At 40.9% G+C, this 13,171-nt stretch overlaps 2 protein-coding genes across 6 annotated transcripts in view; one reads left to right on the forward strand and one right to left on the reverse strand.

Moving 5' to 3' along the window:
• letm1 (leucine zipper-EF-hand containing transmembrane protein 1) overlaps positions 1-13,171 on the forward strand; it is a 209,136-nt gene that overhangs the window by 81,141 nt on the left and 114,824 nt on the right. The gene's annotated exons all lie outside the window — the stretch shown is intronic.
• Positions 1-13,171, reverse strand: part of LOC140196796 (histone-lysine N-methyltransferase NSD2-like) — a 107,274-nt gene that overhangs the window by 68,631 nt on the left and 25,472 nt on the right. For all 3 annotated transcript variants that reach the window (XM_072256591.1, XM_072256590.1, XM_072256592.1), the window contains exon 3: positions 6,834-7,005. In XM_072256591.1, coding sequence (XP_072112692.1) covers positions 6,834-7,005 — 172 coding nt within the window. The remainder of the gene's footprint in view (positions 1-6,833; positions 7,006-13,171) is intronic.

Consider the following 13,171-nt stretch of genomic DNA (forward strand, 5'->3'; position numbering starts at 1 on the left):
AGTGGTTTAAAACAAAATGGACTTGTTTGTGGACTGAGTGTAAGCACAACATAATAGGATATGCAAGCTTGGATATGGCAACAGAGACAAGCCTATATTTATCAGGTAGGCAGGATGTACTGGCCAGGAGAAGTGCAACTCTCTAGAAGTAACCAAAAAGACAAAGGTTTCAGTCAAGGACAGGCAAGAGAGAGAAAAAAATATTACAAATGAACAATGAGATGGTCTAGCTTGGTGTCTAATAGGATGGGAACACACTGGCGATAATGACAAGTACATATACAGATCGACAACATTCTGCTCGTGCATAATGACAGAGCCCAATAAAAAGAATGTAGTGCAGGAGCTGCAGTGGGAGTTTTCCCATGGTTTAAGTAAAAGTTCAAAGTTCAAATTAAATTATCAAGTATATATATGTCATCATATACAACAATGGGATTTACTTTCTTGTGGGCATTCACAGCAAATATGGAACACAATAGAATCAATGAAAGCCTCCACTCAACAGGACGGGCAAACAACCAATGTGCAAAAGATAAACTGCAAATACAAAAAGTAAAAGAAATAAAAATAGCAATAATAAATAACTAAGCAATGAAAATCAAGAACATAAGATGAACAATGATGGGTTAAGTGAAGTTGAATGAAGTTACCCCTCTCATTCACGAGCCTGATGGTTGAAAGGTAATAACTGTTCCTGAACCTGGCGATGTGAAACTGATGCTCCTGTACCTCCTTCCTGATGACAGCAGTGAGAATAGAGCATGGACTGAGTGGTGAGGGTCCTTGATGATGGACTGGGCCCACTTACTGTAGGTTTTCCATTCAAGGGCATTGGTGTTTCCATACCATGCCGTGATGCAAGCCAGTCAATATACCCTCCACTGCACATCTATAAAGTCTGTCAAAAGTTTCAGATGTCAGTCTGAATCTTTGCAAACCTCTAAGAAAGTAGAGGCGCTGCTGTGCTTTCTTCATAATGGCACTTACGCACTGGACCCAGGACAATACTCTGAAATGATAACACTGAGGAATTCAAAATTGTTGACCCTCTCCACCTCCAATCCCCTGATGAGAACTGGCTCATGGACCTCCAGTTTCCTCCTTCTGAAGTCAATAATCAGATCCTTGATTTTGCCGACATTGAGAGGTGGTTGTTGTAGATTTTCAATTTCCTTCCAATATGCTGATTTGTCACCAACTTTGATTTGGCTAACAATAGTAGTGTCGTCACAAAATTTAAATATGACACTGGAGTTGTACTTAGCCTCATAATCACAAGTATAAAGCAAGTAGAGCAGAGGGCTAAGCACAGAGCCTTGTGGTGCACCTGTGCCGAATGTGATTGTGGAGGAGATATTGTTGTTAATCCTAACTGACTGGGGGTCTGTAAGCGAGGAAATCGACGATCCAGTTGACAAGGAGGTATTGAGGTCTTGGTATTGAAGCTTATTGCTTAGCTTTGAGGGGATAATAGTATTGAATGCAAGGACAAGACTCAATATCTAACAATTCAGAGACTGTGAAGGAGTCAAGTAATAGTGCAACACACACAAGATGCTGGAAGAACTCAGTAGGTCAGGCAACAATAACAAAAACGAGTAAACAGTTGATGTTTCAGGCTAACCCCTTCTTCAGTACTGAAAAGGAAGGGGAAAGACGCCACAATGAAAAGGTGGAGGAGGGCAAGGGGAATGAGAACCAGCTATAAAGTGATAGGTGAAGCTAGGTGGGTTGGAGAAGAAGGAATCCAATGAGAGAGGGGAGTGGACCATAGGAGAAAAGGAAGGAGGAGGAGCACCAGGGGAAGTTGATAGGCAGGTGAGAAGTGGCAAGAGGCCAGAGTGGGTAATAGAAGAGGGAAGGGGACAAAAAAGTTACCATGAGAAATCAATGTTCACGCCATCAGGTTGGAGGCTACCTAGACAGACGGAGGTGTTGCTCCTCCCTATTGAGAACGGACTCATCATGGCAAAAGAGGTGGCCATGGACCGATACGTCAGAACAGCAATTTAAATGGTTGGCCACTGGGAAATTCCGCTTTTGGCAGATAGAGCGTAGGTGCTCAACAATGAAGTTCCCAAATCTGAAGCACCATGATGCAATAGCAGACCCCAACAGATTTGCAAATGAAGAGTTGCCTCACTTGGAAGTACAGTTTGGGGCCCTGAATGGAGGTGAGGTGAATGTGCATTTCTGCACTTGCAAGGATATGTGCCAGGATGGAGATTAGTGGGAAGGAACAAATGGATAAGGGAATCGCCGAGGGAGTGAAGAATGGGGGAAGGGATGGGTGTGGATGCTCATGGGTGGTGGGTGAGGACGAAAGGAACTCTCTCCCTGTTAAGGAGGCAGGAAGATGGGGTGACAGCGGATGTCTTGGAAGTGGAAGAGATGCGGATGAGGGCAGCATCAGGAAGGCCACATCTCTGACGTCCTGGAAAGCCTCATCCTGGAAACAGATGGGATGGAGACAAAGGAACTGAGAAAATAGCATTTTTACAGGAGACAGGGTGGAAGAGGTATAGTCAAGATAGCTGTGAGACTCTATACATTTATAAAAGATGTATAATATTAATGGTAAGACTCTTGGCAGTGTGGAGGATCTCAGAGATCTTGGGGTTTGTATCCATAAGACTCAAAAAGCTGCTGTGCAGGTTGACAGTGTTGTTAAGAAGGCGTCTGGAGTGTTAGCATTCATCAACCGTGAGATTGAGTTCAAGAGCCATGTGATAATGCTGCAGCTATATAAGACCTTGGTCAGATCCCATTTGGAGTACTATGTTCAGTTCTGGTCACCTCACTACAGGAAGGATGTGGATACTATAGAGAGAGTGCAGAGGAAATTTACAAGGATGTTGCTTGGATTGGAGGGCGTACCTTATGAGAATAGGATGATTGAACTTGACCTTTTCGTCTTGGAGTGACAGAGGATGACAGGTGACCTGATAGAGGTCTATAAGATGACAAGGGGGCATTGATCGTGTTGATAGGCAGATGCTATTTCCCAGGGCTGAAATGGTTAACATGAGGGGGCATAATTTTAAGATGCTTGGAAGTAGGTACCGAGGGGATATCAGGGGTAAGTTTTTCCCCCACACAGAAAGTGGTGGGTGCGTGGAATGCACCGCCGACAGCGGTGGTAGAAGCGGATTCAATAAGCTCTTTTAAGAGCCTCTCAGATAGGTACATGGAGCTTAGAAAAATAGAGGGTATGTGCTGGGGAAATTCTAGGCAGTTTCTAGAGTAGGTTGAATAGGTTACATGGTCAGCACAACATTGTGGGCCGAAGGGCTTGTATTATGCTTTACATTTCTATGTTCTATATTGGTATACAGAGATCGAGAAAGGTGAGGAAGGTGTCAGAAATAGACTAAGTGAATTTAAAGGCAGGATAGAAATTGGAGACAAATTTGGTGAAATTGACCACCTCAGCAAGGGTGCATGAAGCAGCACCAATGCAGACGTCGATGTAGCACAAGGCAGTTGGAACACATTACTGGGGAAGGCTTAGAACACGGACTGTTCTACATAGCCAATGAAAACTGCAGGCACAGCTGGGGCCCAAGGCTACCCCTTGAAATTGAAAAACGTGAGAGGAGCCAGAGAAATTGTTAATGGTGAGAACCAGCTCTGCCAGACAGAGGAAGATGGTGGTGGAGGGGAACTGGTTGGGTGTTTTGTTAAGAAAGCAGAGAGCTTTACAGCCTTCTTGATTGGAGATAGAAGTGTATGAAGACTGGATATCCACAATGAAATTGAGGTAGGGAGGGCCAGTGAATTGAAGATTGTTGAGCAGATCAAGAAAAGGTGGGAAGAGACTGAACCAAGGGGTTGTTGATTGTATCCAGTGCTTCTGGTGTGGCCTCCTCTACAACAGCGAGACCATTCTGTCAAGCACCTTCCATTTTAATTCCTATCCCCACTTTCTTTCAGCATGTTGGTCCATGGCCTCTTCTTTAGCCACAATGAGGCCCCTCTAAGGGTGGGGGACTATCATCTCATATTTTGTCTAGATCGCCTCAAACCTGATGGCATGAACATTGACTTCTTATTCTGGTATTTTTTTTGTTCCCTCTCCCTTCCCCCATCTTCTATTACCCACTCTGGCCTCTTACCTCTTCTTTCCTGCCTATCACCTCCCATTGCCCCTCCTACATTCCTTTCTCCTATGTTCCACACCCCTCTCCTATCAGATTCCTTCTTGGCCAGCCTTTTACCTTTCCCACACACCTGGCTTTACCTATCACCTTCTTGCTATTCCTCCATTTCCAGTCCTGAAGAAAGGTTTTGGCCTGTAACATTTATTCATTTCCATAGATGCTGCCACCAGCATCTTGTGCATATTGCACTGGATTTCCAGCATCTGCAAATTCTCTTGTGGAGTGTTAGTTAACCATTAAGCAAATGAAAGCTGTAAGGTGATTTATCATGACAAGATAGGCAGAACTCAGCATGGATTCCTTAAAGGAACATCCTGCCTGACAAACCTATTACAATTTTTTGAGGAAATTACAAGTAGGCTAGACAAGGGAGATGCAGTGGATGTTGCATACTTGGATTTTCAAAAGGCCTTTGACAAGGTGCCACACATGAGGCTACTTAACAAGATAAGAGCCCATGGAATTACAGGAAAGTTACATACGTGGATAGAGTGTTGGCTGATTGGCAGGAAACAGAGAGTTGGAATAAAGGGATCCTATTCTGGTTGGCTGCCGGTTACCAGTGGTGTTCCACAGGGGTCCGTGTTGGGGCCGCTTCTTTTTACATTGTACATCAACGATTTGGATTATGGAATAGATGGCTTTGTGGCTAAGTTTGCTGATGATACGAAGATAGGTGGAGGGGCCGGGAGTGCTGAGGAAACTGAGTCTGCAGAGAGACTTGGATAGATTGGAAGAATGGGCAAAGAAGTGGCAAATGAAGTACAATGTCGGAAAGTGTACGGTTATGCACTTTGGCAGAAGTAATAAACCGGCAGACTATTATTTAAATGGGGAAAGAATTCAAAGTTCTGAGATGCAACAGGACTTGGGAGTCCTCGTACAGGATACCCTTAAAGTTAACCTCCAGGTTGAGTTGGTAGTGAAGAAGGTGAATGCAATGTTGGCATTCATTTCTACAGTAATAGAGTATAGGAGCAGGGATGTGATGTTGAGGCTCTATAAGGCGCTGGTGAGACCTCACTTGGAGTACTGTGGGCAGTTTTGGTCTCCTTATTTAAGAAAGGATGTGCTGACGTTGGAGAGGGTACAGAGAAGATTCACTAGAATGATTCCGAGAATGAGAGGGTTAACATATGAGGAACGTTTGTCCGCTCTTGGGACCGTATTCCTTGGAGTTTCGAAGAATGAGAGGAGACCTTACAGAAATATTTCGAATGTTGAAAGGCATGGACAGAGTGGATGTGGCAAAGTTGTTTCCCATGATGGGGGAGTCTAGTACAAGAGGGCATGACTTAAGGATTGAAGGGCGCCCATTCAGAACAGAAATGCGAAGCAACTTTTTTAGCCAGAGGGTGGTGAATCTATGGAATTTGTTGCCACGGGCAGCAGTGGAGGCCAAGTCATTGGGTGTATTTAAGGCAGAGATTGATAGGTATCTGAGTAGCCAGGGCATCAAAGGTTATGGTGAAAAGGCGGGGGAGTGGGACTAAATGGGAGAATGGATCAGCTCACGATAAAATGGCGGAGCAGACTCAATGGGCCGAATGGCCGACTTCTGCTCCTTTGTCTTATGGTCTTAAACTGGACATCAATAACACAATATCACAAATCAATTTGCACTGAAATTGAAGGTGGAAACCCATACGAAAATCCTATTTTGGGGAAGGAAATCTGTCAATCTTTCCTGTTATGTCCCATTTGCAAATTCATACCTCCCAATGGGAGAAACTCCTAATTGCTTCCTCAGTTCAAGAGCAATCAGGATAGACAATATATGTTGGCACTCCCATTGCCATGGTGCTTCAACCAAAATTGCAGACATTAAGGAAGGGGCAAGGAACAAGGTGACGTGCTGAAAAGGGACAAGGGCACATGGGTTAATAATTTACTAAGGTGATAGCTGGTGATATGGGTCTGGTAGTAAGCTTATGGGACAAAAAACTATTGACTAGTCATGTAAATTCAGTAAAATGACCTCATTATCAAGCCAGGTTTTGATGGGCCCTGATATTTGATTAAAATTATCCAGAATTGAGTTATAAATAACAAAAATCTCACTTCCATGTAACTATGTATTCTGAAGGAAGACGTGGAGGGCAAACATCACTTCTAACTCACTTTTCAAACAAAATGCTGCTCTTCCTCCTCATTCAGTCAGCACCGGAAGGTGCACTGGACGGGGTAGTCAGTTGCAGAGGAAAGTAGGGTGGCTATGCTCAAGGAAACAAGTACCTTGAATAGCCCTTTGCAGAATGGAGAAGAGGATGAAGGGAGCCTTATCCAAAGGGCTTGTTAGTAAAAGAACAGAAATCTAGCAACACTAAAGCATTGAAAGAATTTAACAAGTGCTAGGAATGAAAACACGCAAAGTGTGAAAAATGCAATAAAAGTAGAAGACAAACCATGTAGATAAAAGGGAAAGAATAGTTGAGGTAAAATAGGGTCAGGGCTCTGCATAGCAAATGTACATGGAAATATAAACAATTCTATCAACCCTTCTGGTTGAACGAGCATATCACAATTAGAAGTAGAGAAATGATTCTTCTGATATATCTCTAAATGTTAGATATCACTCAATTTAAAGGTGATTGAAAATTATTCAACTGGATAAAATTGGTGAAATTGCATGCTTCACCAACTCAGTATTTAATGTGTAATTTTAAGTACCTTTTACTTTTGTGTGGGTACCCAAGATAGGGTCTGAGGAAATCATACAAGCCCACCAAGGATAACCAGATACTTTTGACCACACCATGTCTCCAACATTGTATTTCACTGGCACATCCTTCTCCTTGGTGTCTTCATCTTTATCTTCTTCATTCACTTTGTCTTCTTCAACCTATTGACAAAAGTAGAAGTGCGAGATTGAACTTTTGAAATCATTTAAACTTCATTGCAGGCATCAGTGAAAAATATTATTAAATAATTGACACGTTAACAGGCATATTCTGAAAAATGTTTAGGTGACAGTTTAAAAAATACTTGCAGTTACAACATATTTTCCTTCTGAATTTTAAAATATTGATATTTACCCCATAACACTGGTTTACTGTTTACATTAACACTAATACACTGTGGAATAAAGTCAATTTAAGACAATTTCAGAGATCTGAGGCAAATTATGATCTGAAAGCAGACATGAATAAGTTCAATAGCTGCTTCTTGAATGCAGCCTTGCTTTTCTTTTTTTTTGGGTGTGTGCCTGCGTGCGTGCGAGTCTGTACGTGTGCATCTGTGTGTCCGTGATGATGCCTTCTTCATGGCTTTTACAAGGCGTGGAGAGAGACCGTGTGGCGTGCCACTCCTCACCCACAGACATTTTCGCAGTATTTTCCCTTTATTTTACGAGGCCGAGTTGCGATCTCAACACTCAACCCGGCACAGATGCAAAGCGTACTGGGGAGCGGACCCGACTAGTTTCGAACCCGGGAACCTCCACTCCCGGGTCCGGCACCGATGTCGTTGCGCCACCAGCCGGCCCCAGCCTCGCTTTTCTATGCTTCATAATATTATCGTTTCTACGAAAACACTGTTCCTCTGCGCCCTATGATAGCTCAACTGGGTGGGGGGAGGAAATCATTGGTTGCATGAAACACCTTTCTAACATGTTGAAGGTATTGTGATCAAAAATGCAAGACCAATGAAGAAACGGAGGGTTTTGAGGACAACTTTCTAAAAAGGTCCATCAGTTATAAGCCCAATCTGATGCTTTTCTTGCTTTAATAACTTAAGTAATTCAGGTTACTAACCTAAAATTTATTAGTAGTCAAGGCAACTTCTAATTATTTAGATGTACATGTGGTAAATAATTATGAATTTGAAGACTTAATATATCCAGTTTAAATTGCCCTAGTATATCGCTAATAATTTGGAGGTAGTTACCTCACAAAAATGCCAACTTGAATTTAACAACAGCACATTAATTTCTGGTTTTTGATCTAAATACAGAAGATTTTGGTTAACTGGGACACAGCAGGAGCAGCACATTTTGGCACAGTCAAATGGCTGCCCCAATTTGCCAAAATTTCATTGAAATAGTTAAAAAGATATTAAAAGACAAACCACCATTACATGTTTCAACTTCTGTATTGAACAAATCAGAGCACTACAAATACTATAAAACTGTGCATTAGTTCCCAATAGTTATCCAGAGGAATTCCTCCTTTGTATACTGCCGTGTCCTGTTGAATGATTATAAATGAACAAAATCAATGCAGACACCGGGTGCAGATAATGAACTGCTGCATTTTCCAAATTGTCTTTTTTACTGCAACGTTCAAGGTGGTTGTCAATACTTTCAAATTCTTCATAGTTCCTAACTTGTTGAAGTAGTAATATCGTTTCATTTTCACTCCCAGCTGTTTCTGGCCTGAATGCTTGAAACCGCAGTGAGTAATACAATTCTGAATTGTCTTATTGCTTATTTCTTGTCAACTGTCAGTGACAAATATCACTGCTTTTTGAACAAAAAAAACCCACATGCAACTGACATAATTTATAATCTGTTTGCTGCACGGTGTAGTGTGTAACGGCCACAGAAGTGCACGCAACTGAAGCTAGTTAGAAACCGTTCAGTAAATCACTGTTCCAATTAAGTGGCATGGAGTCCCAAATAAACGAAGGAAACACTGACTATTTTCTTGATTACTTTTGTTCTTTAAGAATTCGCCCAAATAAGTGGGTGCCCCGATTAACTGCCCCAATTAACCACAATCCACTAGACTTCACCAAATAATACACCTGCTTTAGTTGACAGTGAAAGTACGGAACAGAATCTATTTTAATTGCACAAAAACTTTAATTCTTAGCCATACACTCAAACAGCATGTCTTTTGGAAAAATCCTCAGCTTAAAATATTGTCTTTTTGATATAAAGTCATATTTTGAAAGGAAATAAAGCATCCTTAGCTATATATCTATATAAAATGGAATAAAACACATAAAACAGAAAACAATAGTGTAAGCCAATTTTAAGTATGTTACATTAAGAAATATCATTAATAAACACATCAAATTTATAGGAAATAAAATGCAGGAAATTGCAACTATCTATGCCTTCAGTCTAGAACAGGAGCTCCCAATCTTTTTTATTCCATGGACCCCTACCATTAATCAAGGAGTCTTTGGACCCCAGGTTGGGAAGCGTGGTCTAGAATGAAATCTTGAGACATGACAGAGCTGTTAATACCTCTTCAAGAGGCAGTGTTTGACCTAAATTCATGTCACAGTTTAGTTTTTAAATGCAAGCCACAGATGCCAACTATCCGGCACTGCGATCCTGCACAATTTACCCAATCCTTTTTGAAGTTCTGAAGTCACTATGAAAAAATTGCAAATGTGGCTGTGATGCAGTTAGTTCAATAGATGTATTTTGGTAAATGACTACAAAAAAAATGGTGAAACCTCTTCCTCTGACCATCCCCCTAAAAGATCAGGGAAGCATAATTGAAAAAAAGTGCTAGAGGAACAAATAATGTAGAGAATGTTCAAATTTAAAGACTAAATAACATAGTTCTATTGACCATCACCCGACATGTTTTTGCTCATTATTTTCCATTACATTCTCCTAATTCAGCGATAAATGCAGCATTCTCCGATGTTGCTGGAACTCTATTTAAGTAACACACATCTGAAGTTTGTCAATTAAATGAGCATTTAATGGAATTATAATCTTAAATAATCACCTTTGTTGTGCATCTGAGTTGAAACTTAACTGGATGATTTAACTAATCTCAATAATTTGAAGAGCTCAAATCGATAAAAACAGAATTCAGAAGTTCTACTAATGACACAAATGGAAATGTACCGCATTTCAGAAAAGCTAAAAGAACATTCATACCACCAAAGGTAGAAACATGAATCAACAAATTAAAAAAGCAGAATTTAACCTAAGTCAAGATTAAATTTTCCAACCTTGTATGCTCCAATAACATGTCAATAAGAGCAAACAGATAAAATCAGGACGATTTATCTGACTGGTGGTCTTTGTACAAAGGGTCAAATCATGCTTCATCATGGTGATTAAAAGAGATTAAAACTGTAAAGAAAAACTGTTCAAAGTGATTGGAAAAATAACCCATATAAAAAGGACCACCGTTAATCTTGGTTAATAGCACATCTAATCTTTGAAGATGACGCCTTGGACGAAATGCAACTGTCTGCCCATGCAACAAACAAATCTTGTTATAGAAAGATCATGTAAAGTTCTATTTTGTTTCACTTATCCAACTTAAATACAATTTAGACGAAGAAGGGAGACAAGAAAGAGCAGCAGCAGGTAATTATTCACCTACCAATTGCACATTTTCACATAACTTCTAAAATCTTTATTCTTTCAATTGTCCCTGTCAAGAGCCAGATAATAAGGTACTTTTCCTTGGATGCCTTCAGGTTTCCAGTATCTCATCTGTGTAAGCATTAACAGCAATTTGCTGAGCACAAACTTGTTCTTATTAATTTAGTCTCCTTGGGTACATTCCTGGAACAATTTTACCCCCAGAGGTGCAAGAGACCAGTTTGAAAATCCCAAATATTGCATTTATTGAAGCCAGCAGATTAAAAGACGTAGACAATGAATACAGGGTCTTTTTGGTTTACAAAGCTCAGTGCTCAGAATGGACTGACAAAATCCCAAGAAATTAAAGGGTCTTTTAAGAGACTCCTGGACAGGTATATAAAGCTCAGAAATAGAGGGCTATGGGTAACCCTATGTGATTTCTCAGGTAAGTATATGTTCCGCACAGCTTTGTGGCCGAAAGGCCTGTACTGTGCTGTAAGTTTTCTATGTTATTGTATTATAAAGACTAGGGTACTTGGATTGGAAAGTAGATTATGGACCAAATGCTGTCAAGGTGTGAACAAAGAAGAATAGAAGGATATGGCAAATTAATGCCTTGCTGAAAACCAGGTGTAGGACCATTGGGATTTCTTCTGGGGCAGAGGTAACCTGTACAGGAGGGTCTAGTTACACCTGACTTAAAGGGAGACAAATATCCTGGCAGGTATATATGCATGTTCTACTTGTGTGGCTTTTAACTAGATAGGCGAGGGTGGGAAGGATCTCAAGCATCAGGGAGGCAAATGAGAGGCTGTTAGGCGATGCAGAGGTCAGCACAGCAAGTTGAATAGGCATGGCAGGAAGGAAAATGGCCAGGAGTGAGGAAAGCCTATTAAATTAAATTGAATTTATTTCAATGCTAGATGTTTCTCAGTTAACACAGATGAACTTGGAGCTTGGATAGCTATTTTAGACTAGGATACAGAAACATGGCCAAGGATGGACAGGACTAACAGCTTAAGGTTTCAGCGTCCAGATGCTTTGAGGAGCAAAGAGAGATGAGAGTTGCATTTTTTATTCAGGGGAATGTCACAACAGTAGTCAGAGTTGACATTATTGATGGAACATCCAGTTAGGATAGGATTTCTTTCCTGAGAGCACAGGAGACTGAGAGGTGATCTTACAAGCTGTATAAAATCATGAGGAGTTTAGATAGGACAACTGCACTCAAAGTTGGGGTGTCAAGAACTAGAGGACAATGGTTTGGGGTGAGAGGTGAAAGATTTAACAGGAAACACAAAGAGTGGCATCTATGTGGAATCAGCTTCCAAGGGAAATGGATGAGGCAGGTAGAACAACAACATTTAAAAGATAGCTGGACAGATACACAGATTGGAAATATTTAGAAGTAAACGGGTCAAACACTTCCAAATGAGACTAGCTTAGATGGGGCACTTTGTATGGCACGGACCGGTTGTATTGAAGGGTCAGCTTCCATGCTGCAAAACTATAATTTAAAAAAAAACCAAAGATACTGGTATTCTGAAATAAACACTTAGCAGGTTAGGCAGCATCAGTGGAAAGAGCAACAGAGTTCATATTTAAGTCAAAATCATTTTATCAGAACCCCATTTCCCAGTTCTGGCAAACGGTCTTCCATGTGAAGCGTTAACTCCATCTTACCTCCACAGTCGACCTTACAGTATTCTGTTTGCATTTCGCAATTATCAGTCATATAGTTAAGACACAAACCACTTGTCTTACTGTCTTAAGAATCCATACTTGCTGAAACAATTTTCTTTAAGTATCAAATTAAACAGCAAAACTTGCCAAGTTAGCTTTAGGAATCATTTTTGCACAGTATGTTCCTGTCCTACACAAGTGTAACATTCAAAAGTAAAAGAAAACTAGCAGTTAGAAATAGGACCATCACACAGGCATTTTGCAATCAGTCCTATTGGATTCATATAAAGTTCTGTCACTTCCTGCATTCAGATACAACCATTTCCTGATCTGTCAAAGTATACAATTTGCTGTAAAACACCATCTGGTATTCCAAAACAAAAGAATCATTACATAAATCTAAAGTCTTCCCAAACGAAGGCAGTAAATTCACATTAATAACCCACCTTTATCTTTGTTCATTGTTTAAAACTAGTTAATAAACTTTAAATCCTGATAAGCAAAAATACTCTGATCTAAGGAGCTTGATTAAAATGAGGTAGAGGAAATATCTTGTTATGGTTGTTTGGGTAACGGATAGTCACCCTTGAATCCACAAGTCACTACTCCAAATTTTTGTATGGAGAAAAAGTAAATAACTAAACAAAGTTCAACAGGAATTCTGCAGATGCTGGAAATTCAAGCAACACACATCAAAGTTGCTGGTGAACGCAGCAGGCCAGGCAGCATCTCTAGGAAGAGGTACAGTCGATGTTTCAGGCCGAGACCCTTCGTCAGGACTAACTGAAGGAAGAGTGAGTAAGGGATTTGAAAGTTGGAGGGGGAGGGGGAGATCCAAAATGATAGAAGAAGACAGGAGGGGGAGGGATGGAGCCAAGAGCTGGACAGGTGATTGGCAAAAGGGGATACGAGAGGATCATGGGACAGGAGGTCCGGGAAGAAAGACAGGGGGCGGGGGGGAGGGACCCAGAGGATGGGCAAGAGGTATATTCAGAGGGACAGAGGGAGAAAAAGGAGAGTGAGAGAAAGAATGTGTGCATAAAAA

Source organism: Mobula birostris, chromosome 4, assembly GCF_030028105.1.
Source record: "Mobula birostris isolate sMobBir1 chromosome 4, sMobBir1.hap1, whole genome shotgun sequence".
NCBI lineage: Eukaryota > Metazoa > Chordata > Chondrichthyes > Myliobatiformes > Myliobatidae > Mobula > Mobula birostris.